The following is a 25,763-nucleotide window of genomic DNA, read 5'->3' on the forward strand; positions in this document are numbered from 1 at the left end:
AGCATTTCAAGAAGGCACAAAAAGATACTCTGAAATCAGTAGCAATTCAAAAGTTACATTTATGACAGTCTTTAAGAAACGTTAAAAGTGAAGACATACACATTAAACATTTTCATTTATTTTCCCATTTTCTTCTGGTAAAGTTCATCTCTCTACCCTTTTTCAAAACTGAATTCAGAAAAAACAAACATCGCTGTATAAGTGTACACACAGAACGACAGCCCTAAGGCCGAGAAACTATCCATGATGTTGGAAAATGTAAGCACTGAAATAAGAAACATTTTTAACAAACAGCAGTATTAGGAGAAGGTAATAAAATACAGCTGTAGTTCTAATATAAGCAAAGAAAGCTTATACAAAGAAGCTCATGAATGAGTATCAGTAGGTATGCTTCACAAAGAAAACATAGGTTTGCTTGTTTGCTAAATTCAACTGTACTATGAATTTGTCTACTAGGATGGCTTGTCAAACTGAAAAACAAGGTCGACCTCCGATCTCATCTCTACATGTCTAATTCTGACCAAAACCTGGTTCACTAATCTGTGTAGAGAATCACTCATAACAAATTCCTTTATTTTCTACAGTTAAAAAATATTTGTCTCTCCATGTTTACCAACTTAATTAATTTTGGAGTTCTTAACTATTAACTTCTCAAAATCAAAGGTTACTGTCACTAACAGAAACCATTCACCTACTCTCACAAAAAGTACTGAAAGGGAATACAGCTTATTAATTATCTAACTGTTTATAAAACAGTTAAAAAATACTAAATGTTTTCAAAAGGCACTGCAGAAATGAAACTAATGAATTGCTACAGAAAACACTTTATTAATAAATACTTTTTTTCATTTTTCCTCTGTATTGGACTGCAAAGAGGTAGTGCTACAGCAGCAGTCTTTGCTACTCTGCAAAATGTCCTATATGGGTTATTGCACTATTAAAAAATGGTGTGACCTTACATTCCTCAGAGCACAAAAGATAATTCATCAATACTGAAAAACTCTTTTAAAGAGTCTTTCCAGGGAATAGCTGGAATTGCTGGGATAGTTTTAAAGGACAACAATGAATTACAGACAGTACTGTTCTCTGAGAATTTTTATTAAATATCTGTAAACAGCATTGTTTAAGTATAGACTCATAAGCAGATAAAAAAATTGGACCAAAACAAGGTAGCATAGAGTCTTTACATCCCATCTACAAATCTGTACCCTGGTTTTTAAATATTGAAATATAAAGATATCAGAGGACAGTACTGTCTGTAATTCATTAATATTCTTTTGAACTAAGCCAAGTATGCTAGGAAATTCGTTACATAGTCTTTACCATTGTAAAATTATTATTGGCTAAATTAGCACCAACTTATCTTTGTGCTTCATTCTCAGTTATCTAAAAGTCATCAAAGCACTTAAATTAAACTGACAAATTGTACCTGCTATTTCCATAAGTATAGTTGTATTTTCTACCAACTTCACAAATCCAACTTGATTTTTGAAGTGATCAATTCCTTGAAAAGACAAATCCACTCTTTTTCCTCTCAGGAGATCTTCTAGAAAAACTTTGCTCTCTGAAAGAGCATCAACTGCTCTGTCAAGAGGAAAGAAAAATATCTATGTCAAATATATTTATACTATTAACATTGCTATTAATCATCATATCAAAAAATGTAATAAAGTTTTTTTCAGTATCAATTTATTTTCTAAGGGACTCACAAGGATCATCAAGTCCAGCCCTTAAGTGAACGGCCCATATGGGGATCAAACCTGTGGCCAGTGACACTACATATACAATGACAAAATTATATGGAAACTACAATTAAGCTAATTGAGAACTGTACTATCTAAATTTATGCTTATTTTCTGTAAGAATTGAGGCATGCCCACAATAACTAAAGTAACAGGTAGAAGCCTGGTAACCTTTTAATAATCATTTTAATTAGCCACATCAAGTGTATGTACAATTACATAATTACATGAAATTATTGTTTTGACCTGAACTTGAAGCGAGTCAAATGCTAAAGAAAAAACACATAAACATTCTTAGTATTGTCTAAGAGATCTCTCACATGCTCAGAGTTTTTAACTCTACTCAACAAAACTGAATTCCATCTTTTCCCTAAACCAATGCAGACTTTATAAACGCTAGATGGCAGTAATAGGTTTAAAACGCTCAAAAGAGGTAACTTTACTTTTTCTGTCCTAGCTGGACGAAAGCCATAATCATGATTTCTACAGTAAGTTACATTATATTATTTAAGCCTGTACAGTTACAAGCAGCTTTACACGTTTTCATTGTGTTTAACAAGATGGACTCTTGATGAGAACTAAGCATTAATTGAAACCTAGGCCAGGTTAAGAAAGACATTGAGGTTGCTTACCTGACAAAATATCCTTGATTGATAAGAGTCCTCCTGTGGTCTTTTTACAGGGCTTTAATCTACAATCTAGAAGCGCTTTAGCTCCTGTATAACCACTTTAAACAACAATGCCATTATTTGTTCCTTGGCAATGATATTTTACCCTGAGCATAGTCTCTGTCACTTACCTACCCTTTTACCACTGTTGGACAAGCCTGTTCCTGTGTCTTCTCTATATGCTATATTTCAAGATCTTTCAAAAACACCATCTAATACTGGTTAAGCCTGTCAGATTACTGCACATAATCATGTAGAGATTTATTTAACAACATGAAACTGAAGAACAGATATTTCAGAGTCAAAGCTTGCAATGTGCTTTCAAGCTGTGAATCATGCACATATCTAAAATCCATCTCTAGATTTTGTACATATAAGAACTGGTACACAAAGAGTCATGGAAAGCTCTGTTCTTCAGCTGAACAAAGACGTATATTTCCATACTGTAGGGTTGGCTGCTGAACTCACTCACCAGCTCAAGTCTACCTGATGAGCTCTGTGAAAGATCAATTCAAACAGAGCACTATGTTTTCTGTATAGCACTGTGGCACTGAAGATTTAGTTCTATTTTTTCTTTTATATATAACCTTGCAAATGCTAAAATATTTGGAAAAATAGTTGTCATCTCACTCTAACTATCTTGGGGTTTGTATTATATTAATCACTTGATATTGTCTAACAATTGCTTTGTAAGAATAATGCACAAGGAGAAACAGTTCCACTGAAGTCAATAGAAAAAAAACACAACAGTGTTATTTTCTTGTTATTCCATACCAAGTAGTAGTATTTACTAAGCCAACTAGTAGTTACACTCAGTGCAACTAACTCACAGAGATATCAAAAAGTTACAGGCATTTTGATTCAAGTGAAAAAAGGAAATAAAAAAAGTAATTAAACAGCATATTACCAGTGAATACAAACTAGAATTATAGGAGCAGTGCTTGTTTTCTTTCTATATTGTTGTAATTTAAATATTATAGCACTTAAAATTCATGTAGTTTCTTTTTAGAAATTTCTGAGTTCTTAATTTTGATTACTTGGTAGAAAAAGAAATCTGGCAAAAAAAGCCAAACTGAATTCTTTCAGCGCTCTTATTTGTAAAGAAAAGGTGAGATTCACAAAATGTTTGACAGAAATCAAGCAAGAAAAACTTGGCATGCTAATCTCATATTTACTGCGAAGGCAGGCATCCTGATTTCTAGCACCTGACTATGCATACAGTTAGCACAGATTACAACTCCTTTGCTTGAAGGGAATCCTGTCATGACTCTTGCTTGCTTGCTTGCTTCCTAGCTTCAAAATCTCACATTCTTGGTTTCATACAGTCCTACAAAAAGAGATGTAAAGTGTATTCATGAAGGCTAGACCACAGTCAATGGTTAGAAAGCTTACATGGGAATTGCAGGTCTGGATTCCCTTAGAAAGAGCGGTCTAGAATACAGATATTCCATTTTCAGGATGAAAGCTGTATGTACTAAAATACCATACAAAGGGCTTTGTGCCGAATTGAATGTTATGTTTAGCACATTCTTATCACGCATTTTGACTTCAAATAGCATTCAACACATTTCATTTCTGTATAGACAGAGGCACTATTGTGCAAACACAGTAGAAAAACAGTAGATATCTAAGTAACTTAATGGATCCAAACCTAAGGATCTGTGAACTCTGAGATGCTGGGTTGACTAGCTACGCTTTGTTTGAGAGACTACTTCCCCCCTACGTTACACACAAGATCTTTTGCAGGCTGGATCTTGGTTTTTTCCACTAACCTGTTATCAAAAATTGGTGGAGCAAAGAAAGGAAAAGTCAGCTTTACACTCTGAGCTCTCCCAAAAGATTAGACAAAAACCCTCAGTTATGATAATAAAAAGAAATCCCATATAAAAGAACATGCAATCTAGAATACCTGAGGATAGCTGAGCTAGAAACCTATAGGAGCCATCTGGCCAGGGAAGGGGTGAATCTCTGAGGAAGCTGCTGCTGCTGACTAGAGGACAGTCCTTAGTGCCTGGACTGTAGAGTTCTGCTGGGAGAGGCAGAGAAGAACTCTGTAAGTCAGTGCTTCAGTGGCAGTCAGACAGTGAAAGCTGAGAAGGAGCTCAAAGAGTAGCAGAAGATCCAGAGTTTGAAAATATTTGTTTTGGTATACAGTTTTGGACTCTAAAAAGTACTTGTGAGGAGGCACACTTGCCTTTGAGATATGTTTTCACATTCCCTTTTTAAAAAGTTCATACTTCAAACCCTTTCAAAATAAAATCTCGCATAAACAGTTGGTGGTTGTTCTCACTAATTTTCAGGTGCTATCACAGTTTGCTCATGAACTAGGCAGGAGGAAGCTTGTGTGCTTCCTCCTGGAAACAAAAGGCATGTGAAGAGGGGAGGGAATCCATCAGATGTAGTATCCTTTGCTTGCTTTCTTTTCTCTGTTCCTGGCTGTTTCTCTCCCTTTAGATCAGACTGGTTGGGGATAAAGATGCTGACAGATTTGCATCTTCGCAGGAGAGTAGAGGCCTCAAGGATATAGCATTCAAGGAAACAAGCATGAAAAACAAGCAAGATAACTGATTTTGATCTCTCATTACTTTAGGTGTGTCAAATGTTTTTAGTCAGAATACTCATACTTATCAGAAGTATGCCTTTGACTACTAAATGGCTCCTCCTTCTATTTTGGATTTTCACTTTCTTATGTGCAATCTGCACTTAAATAGATTTTTAATTCCCATGTTAGTGAGTTCAGTGTCCCCTATATCAATTAAAATAATTACTTTAGCAAACATGGGATTTGTGTATACCAAGTTCAGCACACACTAAGAAAAACACAAGGGAAAAATGCATACTTTGTTCAGAGCTCATGACACACCATAAGTTATGAAAATGGCTAATAATAATATTAGCATTTTAAAACCAACATGAATTAAATGTTCCGTAACCCTGTAATTTCGTGTTGCATTTTGAAAAAAAATAAGTGTCAGTTAACCCTTCTTTTTATGAACACATCCAGAAAAAATACTAGTGTATACTTAATTTAACACTAAATACCTACGTGCTAATTTCTTCTTCATTGGATAAATGCATCAATAACATGGTGACATGCAATGAGCCAGAGCGAACCATTGCTTTGGAAAGCCTTTGATCCTTTTGTATTATTGCATCTTGGACAGCCTGAATACTGACAGTAATCTGGGAAGAAAGACAGAAACAACAGTTAGCCACTATAATTACTGTATCCCATCATGCAAGTGAACAAGAAAACAGACAAACTGAAATCAAACGTTTATGTAAAAACCATTCTAGCAGAAGAAAGTTTTATCCTCTGACAAAGATGTGCTAAATGACCTGAGTGAACCCCAACTGGGCACGAATAGAGGGACTGGACACTGCCCATCACATATTAATAGGAGTTTCCTTCTGTAAGTATGACAAATTACTGAAGGAGATTAAGATTATCCAGTTTTATGCTGCCAGTAAGACCAATAAAAAGCTTCTTCAAGGAATTTCTCTGCCCACTTTGCTAAACTTGTATGTTGATATGTGCAGAAAAGTGCCTGGAAAAACAAAGAGATCTTTGTAGGATCGGGCACATACAAAAAACGAATATTTAGTAAATAACATGTAGCGATATCTGATTTGCAATTCTGATTATACTGTCCAATAGACTGATATAATTTATATACTCTTCAAATGTATTTCAACAAATTTCCATACAAGATGTATTCAGTTCTAACACTGTCGGCCTTTCTCTTTAAAATTGGAATTACATTTTCGTCATTGAAAATTATTTATATGGTTATAGATACTCTATAAATTGTATCTAAAATGTTTACCGTGCTTGACATTATGCTAGTTGTATTGTAGTGATTTAAAAAACAAAATACCAAAACCCTGCAACAATTCTGGAAAATGTTAGTGAAAATTAAATCAAATACAATAATCTTGACCATCTGTAGTGGATTGGTTAGAAATGCGAGGACATATGAACATGGCTAGGGCTATGGATGAGCTGCTAAAGTACAAGACTACTGCTAAAGTATAAGATGCAGTTTTCACTAGGCCCATGAGAAAGTCTGAGATAGCAGGGCCGTGAGAAAGCAGCAGCGTCCTTGGGTATCCTAAATTGAGCTGAAAAACAGGAGCTAGGCATTACCAAAACAAAGGCACTTAACGAGCCACCTGTGTAAACAGTGGGAAGCAGTTAAGATGATATCACCACCTAACTGAGCACCAATAATGAGCCTGATTTCTGTAATATTCATGAACCTATTATAGAGTGTATATTAAGCTACTGTCAATCTACAATAAACGAAGTTCCTGGATTCTCATATTGAGGTGTCTAGAGCTTTCCGTCGCAACATTTTCTGGCGCCCGAACAGGACCATCTGATAAAATGAGTTATTTCTTAAAGCACAGTAAACAAAGACATTACAGACAAATCAGTTTTGGTGCATAAAGTCTAAAACAAGCATGTAGAAAACTTCAGTTTGATTTTTTTTGTTGTTTATTTATAAGAAACCAAATGGCGAATGCTTCACAAGTATATACTGACTTCTATAAAATCGGCACAAGTAGCTCTCAGGTTAAAAATAAAAAAAAAAGCCTTGAGATATTTTGGTAGCTCTGTTAATCTAAGGAAAACATAAAGTTCCTGGAAAAAAAAAACAATCTAATGGGAGTGTTCAGTATTTTTCTGACCAAATTTCTTAAGATGAGTTTTGCCATGCAGGAATTTTACCTAATGTGCCATAGATACCTAGTAGTGTAATAAAAATATAACTAAATTATAACTCAAAGGCACTAATTCTAGGGAGGTTAGGGAAGAGAAGATAAAAGCCACTTGCCAGAAAAGGTGATATGGCATCTGCAAAACCATGTGTCTTAGACAGTGTAAGACATACGAAGAAAATTCCACCAACATTTTATCATAAATCATATTTTAATATGACAATCTTCCTTCATATGTCAGAATTGGCCTTATCCTGGATAAACAGCACTTTTATCGTCTCAGATACAGGAAAAATTTAACCCACATTTAGGCAAAGAACTGGTAAGTGGAATCCCCAATAATTATGATGTATTGACTGAATAATTATTTCAGTTTATAAACTAAAGTAAATGCAGATATCTTGGTAAAGAAAAAAAGAAACAAAATTCAAAAACTAAATAGACTATGATATTAATTACACTTTTATTTCATTTTCAACTATTGTTTCTAAATTTCATTTGCTCCTGTGAGCTGGCAAAGGAAAAAACACAGAAGACAGATGTGGAATTGTGTTCTCATAGCAGTAAAAACCATCCTAGCTCTGAAAGAGATCAATGTTATTCAGCATTTACATTAGCAGCCAATACCCCACATCCCCTTATCCACATAGTTTCCTTCAGTAGTATTTCCAGGTCCCTTCCTGCTCATGTCCTAAACTACCTGCAGCTCCCTCATATAGTTCAGTTCTGGCTTGGGCAAGAAGCAACACATGCTGGCTTATCTCCGTCTACAAGGGGTTGACTGGTTGACAAACATGCAGAGACTCATTTGTCAGCTGGCAGGTATGGAACAACAGGCAATTGCCACACACACACTACAGTCTTCTGCAAAAGCAAGTTCTTTCAAGGCTTGCTCTTTTATGCAAGCACCAATTGCACAAAACATTGTATGAAATTAGTACCTCTGAGATGTCAATTTTTCTGTCCAAAACTGGACAACAGGTTGAAAACACACAAAAACCCAGGATAGGATCACACCTGTATAAACTGCATTAGAAACCAAGCTAAATAAAAACCTAATGAATAACATGGCTTTGGAACAGGGTTAAGTCCAAAGATGGCCAGTCGGCAGTTCCAGAGAGAAGCTATTTCTGAACCTATGAGGAAAGTATGAAAAAACTTGCTTTTTGGACATGGGTAAAAAAAAAGAAGACTGAGCATGTTCTTTCTCTCTGGCTGAGTGACAATGCTTTACATAATCAACACTATTTGGAAAGAAAAAAATAATAAAATTCAAGTACATTTTTCTGAATTTCAGAAATTTCTTTTTAAGATGTTTTCTCAGAAGTTATCTGATCAAAATGTAACACAACAGATGTGCCATCACAATGTATATTATAACTTCAGATTTGTTTTCTCTAATAAATCTAAGGTGCAATTAACATTTGAGTGTACTGAATTTTAATTAAGCAAACTAGGACTCTTCTAACGCTGTTATGACCCACTGCATAAATAAAAACTTTAAATTGCTATTAAACCTGCTATCATGCTAACTATTTTTACTTAAGATTTCCTAACTTAATTAAAAGAAATGTTTGAAGGTAGATTATATCAGTTCCCCCCACCGAATTTTTTTAAAAAATGCTCAAAAAAAAGGCCTGATTTCAAAGTCCCCTCTCCCATTACTTGAAATATGTTATTCACAACAGTGATAGAATAACACAGCTTTGCTTAATGTAAGGATACTATTAGTAAGTAAATATAAAGACTGTAAGCTTTAAAGATCTAACAGATTAATTATAATTATAGTCACGACTCGATAACTTGGAAAGGCTAACCTCCCAAGTGATAACACACCATGTAAGTCATAACTTAAAAAAAAAAAACAAACCAACAAATGAACAGGAAAAGATACAATGATCATCGTCCATTTAACTATTTTTGCACAAGTAATAACACAAAGTTCAATATAAATTCAAAATTAATGGAATGACACCTTTTATTTCTGAAGATTCAAAACATAATTAAAATTCAAACAAGAAAACTGTTTAATTTCCAAGAGGAACAGTTCATTAAATGTTTCAGAAATATCCTTTATTAAAAAATGTCTCTCTGTGTAAACCTTAAATTACTACATAAAACATGAAGGAAGAGTACTAATGCCTAAAATACTTCACTGGAACAAAATCAGATCTTCAAAAAAATAAAGGTCTCCCATTACTAACTGAAATAACTACCAGTAATTGCCAGATTCCCTCTGGCTATCAAGGAACCAGGTGTCTCAGTTTTGGCTAATGTTGCCTATACAAATTTCAACGTGTATTTTTTACTTTCAGAACGACTGTACCTCTAAGGCAAGTATAAACAAAACCTTCTAGCAAAGTCCTGGAATTTCCAAATGCTCTGAGATTTAATTTAGAGAGTTGTTTCTTTACCTTTATAAATGATACATGACTAAAATACATGACATATAAAAAAGCATGCACAGATAAGACCTTTCCAATCAGCCCTTAAACATAATAACAATCACAAGCAGGAATTCTCAATTATCAGCTTATATAACCCCTACATTATTCTTGCACTTGTTAAGTCATGGAACAGACAGAAAAGATATTTCAGAATAAGATGGCACAAAAGGTATCCCACAATATTCATATCAGGGTATCCTGAACCCTACAAACCCAGCCCTTACAATCTTTTATTCACATAATAAGTTTTGAAGAATCAAAGACTGCACTTTAATTTTCAAACCTACTTTGGTTTATTTTCATTTCATATTCTCCTAATCTTCTTTTACCTTCTTAAAGAACAGATAGTACAGATGTAGGACAATTCAAAATTCGACTGAGATAGTTCCTGATATTAAAAAAACAACTAAATTTGTAAATGACATTAAACTGCTGGGTTCAACTTTTTAAACATAATGCGCCTACTTTCCTTGTTTCAGACACATAAGGTATCAAAGACATACCAGAGATAACAAGTAGCATATAAAAAAAAATCATTCTCATTTACTGCCTACATGAGATGACTCATGCTAACTGCAAGAAAATACATTTTCTTAAAGAGCTCTCTGCTCTTCTTGAATCCATTTGAACAACATCTAACTAAAACAACAGTTGTTTGAATTTTAAATAAGATGATCAATTTTACTGGAAAATGTTAAGCTGTAAACTGCAATGCTAAAAGAGCAATTGATCCAAATATAAAGAAAGCTAAAAATATTGCTAGAGATTTTTTTACCAAATTAAATAGGAATGTCTCTTATTCTAAGTGAACAACAAAATAAGCAATACTGTAATAGCACAGAGGGGAAATTTCAGCCAGCTTTAGTCAAAATAATGTGAAATCCATAAGCCTGACAAATTGAATAAAAAGAGAAATATTTTTCCTCTAGTCTTTTCCAGATAAGCAATTTTATTCACAAAAATGTTACCTAAAGTTACTCTTTGAATAGGCTGCTAATGTTCCTTTAAAAATGCCTGAAAAAAATTGTTTGGCACAATATCAAACACTGTTCTTTTTATAAACAAAGTAATTCTGGTTATACCAAATTAGTATAACAAAGAATATCACCTGTGGATTAGTAATTGGAAGAGAAATGAAATAATTCGGCTGATACTGTTTATTCTTTTTCTTCTTCCTCTCGATGCCTTCTTCAATTTCCCTTCCAGTAGTCCTCTTCCTTTTCTTTTTAATATTTATTTCAGAGGTTGCATGCACTGAAGAAAAAAAAATTTACTTTCAGCATACAGACATATCAAAACAAAGACACTCTTAATATCACACCAACAGGAATTGTACCTCCGGAGCAATTCTTCCCACTCATCAGATCTACCCATGCTTTGAACTGTCTGACTGGGATCCTACTCCAACTTGAATTAATGTAGTTCTACAAGTGGAGTACCATACTTGAACTAACAGCCTACACCTCTAAGCAGGGCTTAGAAACCGGTAACATAGACATGTGGTTTCCAAACTACTGTTTCATTTAGTCAGTGTAGGCTGCACTGCAATAGCCCTGCAAATTGTCTACACTTTAACTACAGAGCCTTTACAGACCCTCTCCCACCACGTGGCCTGATACATACCCATAAGCTGACCAGGCTGCAGACACCCCCTGTCCAATTAGAGGTGTACTTCTAGCCCCATGCTGGGAATACATATATTGAAAGACAGCTCATAAAAGCCATCACTTTAGAAGCTCATATACAGTAATGTAAATTGACATATGAAATGTCTTCGTTCTGTGACTCATTGCTCCAAAGCATAACAAAAGGGTGAATTTTTCATATGCTCAAGTACTTGCAGGACTGAATACTAGTAAGATAGGCTATGGCCTGAAACCTGTTTGCAGGGAGACAGTTCCATGTGCACAGCCCACTTTTACGTCCTGTATTGGGTCTGGCTGAGCCGGAGTTCATTTCCCCACAGCAGCCCTCACAGTGCCGTGCTTTGCATTGGTAGCTAGAAGTGTGCTTTGCATTGGTAGCTAGAAGTGTGTTGATAACATAGCAGTGTTTTGGCTACTGCTGAGCAGTGCTGGCACAGCACCAGCACTGTGTCTCAACATTCCTCCCCCACTCAAAAGAGGGCAAGACCCTGGGAGGGACACAACCAGGCCAGCTGACCCAAACTAACCAAAGGGATAATTCCATACCATATGACATCAGCTCAGATATAAAAGCTAAGGAAAGGAGGAGGAAGGGGAGGGCATTCAATATTTACAACGTTTGCCTGCTGAGAAACCGCTACATGTGCTGAAGCCCTGTTTCCCAGGAAGTAGCCGAACACCACTTGCTAACAGAAAGTAGAGAAGAAACCTTGTTATTTTCCTCTTTGCTTGTACATGTGCAAACTTTCACTTTTGCTTTAGGAAACTGCCTTATTGCAACCCATGAGTCATCTTCCATCTTATTCTGTCTCGCCTCTCTGGCAGGGAAAGGGAGTGACAGAACAGCTTGGTGGGCACCTGGCACCTAGCCAAGGTCAACCCTTCACACATGCAAACAGGGAGGACCAAGAACTGAGTGTATGACATGTCTATACGTTCACATTACTTCCGTTTAATGTACTTACTAACACATTCATCGTCGATATCTGTGTCAAGAAATGGCATTTCTGCCATTAGAGAGTCTACTGAATCGGAAGCACATGGCTCTTCTCTCTGTTGTGTCTTATTCTCCTTAAAGATTTTCTTTTGCTGTACATTTTCAAGCCCATCTGTAATATATTTAAAATAACACACTGGGTCTTATTTTTTAATATAAACAGCTAAGAGACATTATACACAAGCAACATACCAAGTATACATTTCTCTAATTATCAGCAAATAAATATTGACATATAACCCCCTTAAGGATCCTATTCTTCTTCCTCGTCAACAGATCAGTAAAAATACTTTAACATTTTATGTGGAATAGCAAAAAAGGAGGGTTCAGCCTTCTATATTTTAATAACTTAAGGTTTTGTTTGGTTCCAAGTAAATGCAATTACATGCGAAAAGAATGCTTATAACTGAGCATAAACAAAAAAAAAGTCTTCAGACAACATATAAAGTTTATTTTAGACAACAGTAATGGTATATGAAACTCAGAGCAGACAAACATTGGCAAATTAATTCCACTATAAACACACTGAAAATGACGCATGGAGAAGCAGGAAGGGAATCCTACCATTCCACATAAAACAAAGGGTTCTCAGCTGACTACAACATTCAGGAATGAGATGATTATTCTATTCCTGCATCTCCCACACAGTATAGAATGTTTTGGATAGCAATGAACCGAACCTGTCATTCAAAGAACTAACTTTTAGTATTCAAGCTAAAGAAGGAACCAATATAAATCAAAACACATCTTGCAGGTAACAAGATACACATGAAGCTCTATCTCAGAGTAATACCACAAAGACAGAATAATCTCCACTAACAAGATTTTAAAAAGTCTTTTTCCCCAAGAGTACCAGCTAAGCATGAGTCATTTCTCTATGTCTGCTTCATGTTTCTGTATCAGTAAACTCTAATATTGGCATATTAAGTTATACCTTAAAAGAAACAAAATGTAAAATCTTCTGTAGCAGCAAACAATGTGCATATAATCAGGCACCCAGCAATACTCTTTTGGGACAACTCTACAATGGGATTACTGTAGTGGAAGAAGCCTTATGTCAGAAATGCAGTTTATTCCAGGTCAGCTCATTACTACAGACAATGCACTTTCAAAGCTCCTTTTATGACCAGTGCAGATAGCCCAAATATGGCCCAAGAGGAAAATTCAGAAGTAAAAGTGCATATTATGTTCTTTTGGCATGCAAGGCTATATATGTATAAAATCAATATTACAGACCCAATGTGGGTGATTATCGCCCTGTGAAATGTTTTTCGCACATATCACTTTATGCTAGGGAAGATAAGTAAAAGTACAACATGATTAAATGCTAATTCACTCCAGGCTAAAGTAGGGAGGTATAAATCACTCTGTGGTTGTAGCCTGATACCTAACTTTATCCCCGAGGCTATTCAAAGGAAACAAAGTATTTAGATTTTTTGCTTGTTCCCCCTCTAGACACTAAAGAGGTATGCATAACAAACAGATGTTAAAACAATAATAAAATTATTACTTAACATTTAGATTAAAGTAAAGCTCAAACAAAACAGATTGTTGCTGCTGATCCACAAGCATGCAAAAACAACAACCCTGGATTCAAACAGATCTCAAAGTGAAGGACAAGACAGAGGTGCATGAAGCTGACAAACAAGTAGGTCAGTCTGGGGCAGAAAAGTTGGCAACAAGATTCAGAAATGCACAATCTTAACCAGCTGGGAACAAAGGGATTTGTTAAGGTAGCATCAGCTACAGAACAAGGATTTACATGAATCTGAGGTGTGTATATTGCAGATAACAGGTTTCCTTTGCTCTGTCGGCTCAAAAAGCAACATACTTGTGCCACTTTGAAAAATTCTGCCTGCTCACAATAGCAAAGGCACAGCTAGTAATTAACAATGCCCCTTCTCACATAAGTTAGCTGAACTGAACAGGCACTGTGTCTAAATTATACAGGTTGTGCCTCTAGCAAAAAAAGCTCCCTCACTTTTTTAGAAATACTAATTAAAGAATTGCGTTCTAGACGCTAAAACAACCCGAAAAGAAGGTTTTTCAAAATTCCTGACATGATGTTGATAATCTGAGACCTAGAGTAACAAAACAAGCTTCCACAGGAACTCCTTGACCACCAAGCTGTTACAGAATAAATTCTTTTTTCTTAATTGCATGCTTAATTTTATTAGCCTGAATTTCATAGATGAACAGGTGTATACATTATTCCCTTATTTGTATTTGTTTAAGTGGCTGATCATCTTCATCAGCATTTGTCATCTGTTACAGCAGACAAAAAAAATCATGATACACCTAGCTCATAAAGGGGAGAACAGAAAAATAAGGAGCAATAAAACAGCTTTTCCAGAAGCATGGTATGGGAGACAGTGTCAAAGGCTTTGATTAAGTCCAGGTAGACACATCCACAGCCTTTCCCTCATCCACCAGGTGCGTCACCTGGTCATAAAAGGAGATCAGGTTGGTCAGATGGGACCTGCCCTTCCTAAACCCCTGCTGGTTGGGTCTGATCCCTTGGTTGTCCTGTAGGTGCCGTGTGATCGCACTTAGGGTGATCTGTTTCATAACCTTGCCAGGCACTGAGGTCACACTGACCAGCCTGTAGTTTCCCAGATCCTCTTTCTGGCCCTTCTTGTGGATGGGAGTCATACTGGCCAACCTCCAGTCATCTGGGACTCCCCGCTGAGCGAAGACTGATGATAAATGATGGAGAGAGGCTGTTGAGCTCTTCTGCCAGATCCCTCATCACCCTAGGATGGATCCCATTCAAGCCCATAGACTTGTGAGTATCTAAGTGGCACAGCAGGTCACTAACTCCTTCCTCCTGGGTTACAGGGCATGTATTCTGTTCCCTGTCCCTGTCTACCAGCTCAAGGGGCCAGCTGTCCTGGGGATAACCAGTATTGCTGTTGAAGACTGAGGCAAAGAAGGTGTAGGTACCTCAGCCTTTTTCTCATCTTTGCGACTATACTCCCCTCCATATTCAATAAGAAATGGAGGTTTTCTTTGGCCCTCCTTCTGTTATTAATCTATTTATAAAACCACTTTTTATTATCCTTTACAGAAATATCCAGATTAACTTCTGAGCTTTTGGCTCTCTGATTTTCTCTCTACATGACCAAACAATATCATTAAAGACTTTGTGTGTTGCCTGCCACTTTTTCCAAAGGTGATACGCCCTCTTTTTTTTTCTTGAGTTCCTGTAAAAGCTCCCTGGTCAGCCACGCAAGTCTTCTTTCCCACTACCTCTTCTTTCAGCACATAGGGACAGCCTGCTCCTGCGCCTTCAAGATTTCTTTCTTAAAGTATGTGCAGCCTTCCTGGGCCCCATTTTTTTTAAGGGCTGCTTCCCAAGGGACTCTCCAAATCAGTGTCCTGAATGGGCCAAAGTTCACTCTCCACTCCTTACTTCACCAAGTATTGAAAACTCCATCATCATCATGATTTCATGGTTGCTGTGCCCAAGACACCCTCTGACCACCACATCTCCCACCAGTCCTTCTCTGCTTGTAAACAGCAGGTCTAACAAGCCCCACCCCTGGTAGGCTTGCTTATGAGCTGTGTCAGGAAGTTGTCTTCCACACACTCCTGGAACCTCCTACACTACCTCCTCTGTGCTGTGTTGAGTTTCCAGCAGACATCTGGTGGGTTAAAGTCTCCTACAAGAACAAGAGCTGGTGATTGTGAAACATCAGCCAGCCACTTATAGGATACTCCATCTGCTTCTTCATCCTAGTTGGGTCATCTACAACAGACTCCCACCAGGATATATAGCTTACTATCCTTCCCCCTGATTTTCACTCAACCCTACTGTCACTATCCTTGAACTCTATACAGTCAAAAGACTCCCTAGCCACTCCACCACCTCTCCTTCCTTGCCTGTCCCTTCTGAAGAGCTTATAACCATCCACTGCAGCATTCCAGTCATGCAAATCATCCCACCACATTTCCGTGATGGAGACTACATCAGAGCTTTCCTGCTGCATGATGGTCCCCAGCTCCTCCTGTTTGTTACCCATACTGCATGTATTGGTGTAGATGCACTTCAGCTGGGCTGCCAATTTTGCCTCTAACTCTGGCATGCCACCCCCAATCTCATCTCTTGTGAGCCTGGTCTCACCCCTTTCCCTCTTCAAACCCTCTCAATCAGCCCTGCCAACTCATGGTCTAGAATCCTTTTGCCCTATTAGACAGGTGAACCCCATCTGTCTCCAGCAGGTGTGGTGCTGTATAACCGCCCATGATCAAAAAAAACAAAATTCCATTGATGGTACCCATCTTTAAGCCACTTGTTGATCACATGGGGTTTCCTGTTCCTTTCAGCATTCATCCCTGCTACCAAAGGAATTGAGACTACCACCTGTACTCCTGTCTCTTCAACCAGATGATCCAGCAGCTTGAAGTCCTTTTGATTATCCTGGTACTTCTCTCATCAACCTCATCGCTGCTGACCTGGACAACCAGCAGTGGATAGTAGTCAGTGGGACAAATTTGTCCAGGGAGTCTCCTGGTAATATCCCTTACCCGGGCCCCAGGGAGGCAGCAGACTTCCCTGTGGGATGGGCCTGGTCAGCATATAGGGCCGTTAGGTCCCCTCATAAGTGGGGACTACAACTACCCTTCTTTTTTTCTTAATACCTGCATTTGTGATCCATCTGGTTGACTATGTTGATCGGGGAGACCCCACGCACAGACTTTCTTTTACACTGTCATCTGCTTGACCCTTGAGATCCAGGGACACAAACCTGTTCTGCAAGGACACCTGGGAGGGAGAGGGATGCCGGGAGGGGATTCTTCTACCTCTCCAAGCAGGGACCTGTTTCTGCCTGATGGCAAGAGGGTTGAGGCTCCTTTGACTCTTGCTGAACTTCCATTCGCTGCTTTGCATTAATATTTTTAATAAAAAATTACTTTGGCAACAGTTTAACTAAGAGTTTCTGTAGAAACAGATGGTTGAGTGTAGCGATATTTTGAACCTCCGGTGCTGGTACTAGCGTTTACAGTTAGGGAACAAAGAAAAGAATAATAATAAAAATTTGGGGGGGAAAAATGATGGGTTTAGTATTCAGCCAGGTCGGCTGCTACACTGCCTGGCAAGCCTGGGGACCGTGCAGGGAAGGCAAGGAAGAGCTTTTAGCAACAGCGCACAATCAAGTTGGAAAGTTTTCCCCTACACCCCACCGCCACCCGCACGCAGGCGCCTGCGAGGGCCCCCCACTGCCTCCCCCGCCGGCTGCGGGCGATCGTGGGCCTCGCAAGCGCCTGGCCTCTCTCCCCGCCCCGCAGCCTCTCACCGTGCTCCCGGGTCGCGCCGGGCTGCTCGGAGGCATCGCCCCGGCCCGTCCCTCTCCCGCCGCGGCCGCAGCGCCATGGGGAGCGCGGGCACAGCCGCCGGGCGAGCAGGGCGCGGGCCGCCGCCGGCCGCGCCGCGGCAGAGCGCGGGGAGAAGCCGCCAGCAGCAGCGGCAGCATGCCCGGCTGAGGCGAGCGGGTCTGCCCGCTGGGAAGCCGCGAGACCGCAGCGGGTCTGGCGGAGCCGGCCGCGGCCCTCGGGGAAGCAGAGGAGGAAGGGGCCGTGCGCCCGTGGAACTACAGTTCCCGGCACTCTCCGCGCTGGGCATGATGGGGATGGGGGGCGGCTGCGCCTTCATTCCCCTGTCGTCTTCCCCCGTGCGCTCGGCTGCGGTAGTGTTCGGCGGGGCCGCCTCGCTCACGGTGAACCCCGTGTCCTGGAATGGGAGATCCGCGTTTCACGCCTTGCTTTCACTCGGTACCTGAACGAGAAGTGGCTGCCCCAGCCCTCGTCCCGCTGGAGGTCCGCAGCTAACGGGAGTGCTTTGGGCTGGCGTCTCCCCAAAACAACCGGCTGTAGCTTAGGGCTGCAGAGCAGTAATTAACATTAATTAGCTACCACCTGGGGGAGAATAGACAGTCTTGCTCTAAATGTGCTTTAAACTCCTTTCTTTACACGACCCTTCGCGCAGCCCCGAGTCCTTTGACCGCTGGCACTAAGGGCTCTGCTCTGGCTGTGATCTCCTGTCGGGAATGGACCTCAGGGGTGTTCAGGAGAGGCTGCTTCTCTGAGGGAATGTCGTGAATGGGTGTTTTAAGATCGCTTAAAAGAAGGGGAGAAAGGGGAGACGCTCCTTTCCTGCTTAAATAAAGATTTGGTGCCTCTTGGAAGCCAAATCCTGTCATGGCATTCTCCGGGAGAAGCCAAGCTAAATGTCGCTTGGTACTTTTGCAAATTGGCCTGACCATGTAGACCAGATCTGAGGGAGCAGATTGTATATATTCATATAAAGATTCCTACTTTCATATTTAAAGACAATAGGGATGGTGTCACGACCCATTGGTAGGGGGGTGACATTCATTGTAAATTCTCATCGGGCTGAACAAAGACAGGGAACTCCAATGTTTTATAGTACAGTTGCCATAACTCCAACCACCAGCCCACTCTATAGACTCAAGAAGTGTTGGGTAACAAGTGAACAATCCCTTAAATTCTTACAGTGCTCTTTCACAAGAGTGAAGGCTAAGCCCTTAGTTTTGTACAGTACACTTCAATAAGTTCACAGCTCACACAACAAACTACTCACAGGTGCTGTCTCACGAACCACAACATCACTTCTCAAAGGTGTTGGCTAACAAGCCACAACACACTTCCTCAAGCTCCCCACACCCACAACACAGTTCAGTATGGAGTACGTGGTGGAATATGATAGCCATGCTTTTCCCAGGCAAAGCAAGGAGAGAGAGAAATAAAGACAAAAAAGGGACACAGTGAACAAAGAATTGGTCCTGCTGTGTGAATGTTCTGAAGCTGGGGTTGTGAGACAAAGAAAGCGAAAGAGAAAGAAATGAGAAGGTCCAACCTGCTTCTTTTTGCAGTTAACCTGGTGTACGTCTCTTACATAAACTAGAAGGGTTCTTTTCAACGTTTTGTTCACATATGTACAGCCAGCCCTTTGAGCTCTTCTCAAGGAGGTCAGTCCAGGGGTTGGACTGAGCACGAGTTTCAAGGTGGAGCAGGAAGTTGGGGCAGAACAGACCCACCTCCTCGTGTGGTCTTCCAATCATACCTTTTCCAGTGTAACAGTCAGAATGTTTGAGACAAAGTATGCTTATGTTGTCCACAGATGGCAAAAGCAAATAAATAAAATAGAGTAGTTATGATAGGGAGGAAGCAACATGGCTGCTGGATGTTAGAAGCTGAATGAAAGAAGAGTGAAAAATGAGGCCAGTTTCTGTATTTGGCTCCTCTGTGCTTTTCCTTTGTGGGAGATAAAATCTGTTCGGAAATATTTTATTACTGTTGATCCATTTTGAGATGTGTTTGCCATCACTGTCTTTCACACAGTATTTTTATTTCATCTGCATAGTGGAGACCAAAGGCTGGATGCAACGCCAAAGTCCAAATTCTGAGGGATCCAAGAAAAGCTTTAGGACGAGGCTGCTGGCAGTGTTTCTTATCATACACATTTCATTTGAATATCAACTACTGTTAAGATAAGTGGTCACCTCTTCCTAGCTTGTTTACATTGTCAAGCATAATACTTCCATAAAAATTTGATTGTAGGTCCACCAGGGAGGTGGTGGATTCACCGTCCCTGGAGGTTTTTAAGATGAGACTGGATGTGGCACTTATTGCCATGGTCTAGTAACCACAGCAGTGTTGGATCAAGGTTTGGACTTGATGATCTCAGAGGTCTTTTCCAACCTGGTTGATTCTATGATTCTAAATACCAGGAGAAAATTTTTTTGGTATTGTCTTTTTAAAAATATGAATTTAAAAAGCAGATTTGGATCTGAAACTGCTCCAAATCAATTCATTAAGTGTTTCACAGAAATCTCCAGCAAGAAAACTCTAGAAAAAAAAAAAACATTTCTGTTTGTACAATTGACAGGGGAATCCAATACAATGTTTAAGTAAAGGTGGCATTTAATGGTACTCTTAACAAATGAAACACAGTGCATTTTTAATGGAGCTAAAAATTGTCTCTAACTAATACCCACTAACCTTGCACTAAAATGTCAGTGTGTTCCTTGGTCTCACAACTTACCTGAATGTACTATCTTCAGGATGAGAGGAAGTGAGAAATTATAAGTACTTTAACTGGAGCTGGTAACAGTTCCCATGAATTGTCCTACAAGTCACAAAAGTGGTGTTGGAGGGAAATGTTCATTGGAAGACTAGAAAAGTGAAGCAAGAAGTTGTGATTTTTATGTTTGCCGAAATGCTGTGCAAGTTTCACAGAGGTCACTGACCTGGTGCCTGGCAGAAACTGGTTTTCACTACCGCTTAGGCTTGGGCTAAAGCCAGCAGTTTATCAATTTTCTGTGGCCTTGTCTTTTTAAAGAGAGTTTCTGATTAACCTCTCAGCAGTAGTTTTCCCTTTGAGGGAAAAAAAATCACATTATGACAGCTGAGTGACGCTAACAGAAAGAGCAAGCACAATCAGTCCTATAATTGTATGTGCTTACACAACTGCACTGCCTGTACCTGTTAGCCTCTCACCCACCTTTCCATCTCTTAATCCAACCCTCTAACTTCAATCAAATTCTTTAGAGTGTAAGAGGATTCAGAGGTAAGATATTCCCACATCTTTCCTAAAAAGTGAGTGATTTGGGAGAAAAGAGAGACTTATTTAGCTCCCAAATGAGGTAAAGAAGAAAGAATGCTGTATGTCTGTTTTTCCATGAAACAGTGACTGGCCATGCGTATTGGTCAGCTCATTACGCGATAGGTCACAGCACATATTATCGATGCATATTATGTCTTATCTTAGTCAAGCAAGAGATATGGGGGGAGCTAGGAGTATTTGGGACATGACTCAGTGTGGGAGGTTAGGTAGTGAAAGGGCAGGAACAGGATGTGTTGCAGGGAGTCATAAAGGGGACTGGGATATTGTGTAGCATGTGGGAGGGAGTTGAAGGTACTGTAATGAGGGGGCATGGAAACTATAGGGGAAGCTTGAGTTATTGTGATAAGAAGGGAGGACATAACTGATACAAAACAAGTCTTCATTACCGTCACTGCTGATACGACATCTTGTTTTCTAACAAGCAAAGAAGAATAAACTGTGATCTGGTAGTAATAAGAGATGTGCTAAAGACACAAAGAGAAGTGTGAGCTGCAGAACTACAGATAATGGAAAATGAGAGGTAGAGGACTGCCTGATATAAGGTGATTTAATGCAAAGATCAAAAAGCAAATAGTCTAGAGTCTCCACAATAACTGGTATAAAAGGAAGAAGTGCATGAAGATGCTATCAGATGTAGTTAATGAAAGAAACTACATTTGATTGACATCTGACATGAAAAAGAATAATATAACTGGATATTTTCATGATCTGTTGATCACAGGAAGTTCATTTACATTTCAGAAGGGGGGAATGGAACAGTGGAAGTCAGCTGAAAAATTAACTGATTACCCAGAGCGGCAGTTCTTCACTTGCTACCATCTGAATAGCAGTGTTGTGAGGGACTGGTTTTGAGGAACATTGGCTAAAGATCCACGTAGATAGTAACAACGAATGCTGTTACTCTCCGTGTAGTGTTTCACACACTTCGGGGTTCTTCCAGGCTTTTTGAGGAATGATGATTGTTGGGTAGAGAGAGGATTCACCTAATAAAGTGGGACAAGAATATCTTTGCCTACCGGCTTGCCAGCCTTCTGTGGTAGTTTGGCCTAGGCCTTCCTTGGTGACCAGTTTGTAACCAAGGAAGGGTCCAGATGTACCCAGTATTCCCTACGATTTTTACGTAAGCCAGGCTATAAGAAGAAAGGAGGAGAGGCCTTCGCTCTCTTTCCTCCCGGCGACTTGGAGGTGCAGGTTCCCTGCTGTTGAGTCTGCCGTGTTGGGGAGCGAGGCCTGGTTAGGCCTTGCCGACCTTGGGAGGCTGAGCTTGCCGGCGATCATTCTAGAGTGACTCTCGGTTGTCCCAAGGAGAGTAGTGAGATATTTCTTTGCTAACTTTTTTTTAGTTACTAGATATTGGGCTACTAATCGGGATATATATATATTTTGTTTTGGTTTTGTTCCTTTTCCCTTCCCCCTTCCCTTTCCCTTGTGAAATTGTATATATATTTCAATTGTATATAACTGTAACATAAGTGTAAATATATTTATATATATGTTGCTTTAACTGTCTCTCTCTCGTTTCGGTTTTCTTGGTTGTTCTTTTCCCTCTTCTCCCTGAGGTTTGGGGGGGTGGGGGGGGAACACGGACTTCTTGTGGTAAGGTTTGGAGACTTGGCAGGGAGCCAGCTTCAAACCATATCACCTTTCTAGGGATGGCTTTAAACTAGGTTACTGAAGGATGAAGAAGCAGTCCCATCAGACCTGAGCTGGAAGAGAACGGGTAGAGCTAGAAGAGATGTGCTGACAGAGAGTTACTGGTAGATAATGGGAAAGCAGATGCAGGATAGCATGATGGCAGAGATTGTCCCTCTTTGCCTGAGCAAGCAGCCTGCTTGGGAACCATCCCAAATGCAAAGCCTGGCATGTAGGGGGACCTCAACAGGCTAGAGAAGTGGAACAACAGATGCTTCTTATGTGAAGTTCAACAAAGACAAATTTAAAATATTGCATCTAGGACAGATGGCTTTTGGCAAAAATGTCTGGATGCACATCTGCGCTAATTTAACAGTCCATGACATTTTTTACTAACTTGGACTCTGCACAGGGTGTTATTGTTAGGGTGTAATCCTTTGCTCCATGAACAAAGCATTTATTAGAGCTAGTTCCTTTACCCATTTGCTCTGCAAATTGTATCTCACTGGCTAGATTTAATACTTGAAGCAGCAGGCGTAGAATATGCTTTCCTAATCTATGCTTTTCCTAATCTATGCTTTTCCTAATCTAATCTTTCTTTCACTTATCATCACAGAAAATCCACCAGAAATCACCTAGGAAAATCCTCATTCTACAGCAGTTACATCATCCTTTTATAGTAAACAAAACCAGTCTTCCCTATGTTGCTCCACTATCAGGTTAAAAGAAGCTATTAATTTCTTTAGCTTTGTTTCAGAAGCACAGATTCCATCAACTTGATAAACGTCACTTCATTTTCCAATATATAAAGTAACTACAATGCAAATAAAACAGTGGAATACTTCTACTACTTCATATTTCGTGATGTGAGTAGATAGCTTTCTTTTTACTAAATATTATTCACACACAAAATTATAAAATAGAAAATAACTGTAAGTGATTTTGATAAGTGCAGTCTTGTTTCTCTGATTCTTGACATGTGTAATGTGTATTTAACTAAAAAGTTGCATGTTCTGGAGGCCATTAAGTATGGTAGTCTGCAAGGTGAAGACACCATTCAGTTTGATAGGAAACCATCACAGATTCGCAACATCCATACACCTAAATAAAATCACATTTCTCTTTTAGGAACTTTACTAAACCCGCTGGACTTTTTAGCTCCAGAGGTCAAGTTAGGTTTGATCTGGAATATCCAGCTTCCTGGAACTGTTCTTATTTTCTGTCTGAAGCAGAGGTTTTAAAACAGTATATGCAGGAGAAAAGTGGACGGAAAATGTTTTAATTAAAAAGAAGACACTGCCTGCAATTAAAAAAGTTTGAGTGAATATTGCCAACTACACGCGGAAGTCATACAGCTGAGACACTAACTAGATCCTGCATTCCTTGAGCAAAAGACACTTTACTGGGAGTCTTAGGCAAGTAAAGAATGCAGTTTTGAATCCAAAATTCATATTATTCCAGATGTGGGTGGGGGAAATACATATTCACTTACTAAACCAAAAAATCTTCATTCTCTGCTGCTTGTCTGTTGTGTTTCTTGCTCTCTTCTTCCCTCTTGCTCTTGCTCTTCTGTCTCTCCCTTTAACCACGAGCTTCTTTTTTTAGCTCTGGCTTCTTAACTTCCCAAGCTCCAGGTATTGCACAAACACAGTATGTGTTTGTCACCGCTATGCAGGCTTTGTTTGTGGCCCTGTATCTATTTCCTTCTTTTATCTATGGATTTTCTGTAAAGTTAAGGTGTCTGTGGAATAGAGGCACGTTTAATGCGTGTTTGCCGAGCCCAATGTCCAATTAAAAAGAAACAAATCTAAGCTTCTTATTGCCAGGACACAGTACAACTCTTCCCGAAGTTCAAATCATCATTCCTCCCTCTGTACGCATTTCTGGTGTGCGCCTGCCTTTTTTACTAAGAGGAACTGAGACATTAGTTCACAAGGACTACCAGAGCTTCAGGTAATTGCTCATTTAGCCTAAGGTGTGAACATACCTGCTCTGAGACTCTTCACCAGTCAGTAAAGACAGAGGCTTCTCCAAGGGGAATCTCTTATTCACATAATAAGTAAACAGTTGTTCTAGAGACGCTCTACTTTCTCCCCAGACAACCGAGATGGCCAGGACAACTAGGCTTGTGTCCTGCTTAGACACAACCTCTAACCTGCGTGTTGCTTAGAAGGTTCAAGTTCAGAGAAATGGATTAAGGCCTGAATTTTGTGATCACCTGGTTGAGAATTAGGAAAAAAGTTTTGTGTTCTAGCCCAATAATTCATGCTCTGGCAAAGCCTCTTAAAGCCCAGACAATTAAATTCAACATCTACTCTTTAACTGGAGGCACTTGTCAAAACATCCTTTCTTGAACCCTGCTGATGGCCGTGACTAACGCTGCAAAGTTCAAGTGCTCAGAAAAATTCAGGCAGTGTAGGATTCTGCCAAGTTAGAGCCTACCTAGGAAGAAATAATTAAGCCCTGTCATTTTATGTTTTGCATGAATTTTGAAATTGGTTTACCCCTGGTGTTGCTGGGCCCAACTGTGCAAAAAATTGCATTCATTGCTTTCACATCCGCAGTCTCCTAAGATATCTGTTTATATTTAACCTAAAATTTAAAACAAAAAACCAGTGATGCTCAAAATACCTTTCCTACGAGCTATTCAGGGAAACAGTAACTTATTGTTTGAGGAAGAAAAGTGTTCCTGACCTCAACAGAAATGAGAGATCTCAGTTTTAACATTGGTTTAGCTACCACTCATACCTGGAGCAATGTGATCTGGCATCCAGTTTCTGTCACTGAAATCTCTCGCAGTTATTGGATCCATCAGTATGTTACGGCTCTGAGGGTATTCACCATCTCTTTGCTGACAGTGGAGTTTCCTGATCCTCTTCTTGAGGCTCAAGGTTTTAACGTATGAAGTCACAAGGATGAACAATTCAAAGCCCCCTTATTTACAATCATCATTTTTACTTACAATGGATGAAAGACATTAACTTGTGTCTGCATTCTAATATTATGACAAAGCATGAAAAAGGAAACAAATGCAATTAAAGAAAAACACCTAAACACATTCTGACCAATGGGGAAAGAAACAGGTTTTAATGCTCCAGCTTAGCACATTGCTATGTCTTTAATGGATTATCTCTTAGAGTTTTTATTCAGTCCTGCAGACTTTTACTCAGCCACTTTCAATTCACATTCACTCATACAGTAGCACTAAATGAGCTGCAGTAACTGAAAAGGAGGAAAACATTTACATTTCCACTGGTAAATC

The 25,763-nt window shown here is 39.4% G+C and overlaps 1 protein-coding gene across 2 annotated transcripts in view; it reads right to left on the reverse strand.

Moving 5' to 3' along the window:
- Positions 1-17,550, reverse strand: part of AKAP7 (A-kinase anchoring protein 7) — an 86,165-nt gene extending 68,615 nt beyond the window's left edge. The window contains exons 1-5 of one of the 2 annotated variants that reach the window (XM_018078088.2): positions 17,520-17,550; positions 12,191-12,334; positions 10,688-10,833; positions 5,457-5,593; positions 1,430-1,584 (exon numbers count right to left, since the gene is read on the reverse strand). In XM_018078088.2, coding sequence (XP_017933577.2) covers positions 1,430-1,584; positions 5,457-5,593; positions 10,688-10,833; positions 12,191-12,239 — 487 coding nt within the window. In that variant the 5' untranslated portion in view covers positions 12,240-12,334; positions 17,520-17,550. Of the gene's footprint in view, positions 1-1,429; positions 1,585-5,456; positions 5,594-10,687; positions 10,834-12,190; positions 12,335-16,585; positions 16,674-17,519 lie in introns of those variants that run through there. The other variant, XM_029962714.1, reaches the window with a different exon arrangement.
- Between the last annotated feature and the right edge of the window lie 8,213 nt (positions 17,551-25,763).

The sequence above is a fragment of the Manacus vitellinus genome, unplaced genomic scaffold (genome assembly GCF_001715985.3).
Source record: "Manacus vitellinus isolate BGI_N305 unplaced genomic scaffold, ASM171598v3 scaffold_4_pilon, whole genome shotgun sequence".
NCBI classification, from domain to species: domain Eukaryota; kingdom Metazoa; phylum Chordata; class Aves; order Passeriformes; family Pipridae; genus Manacus; species Manacus vitellinus.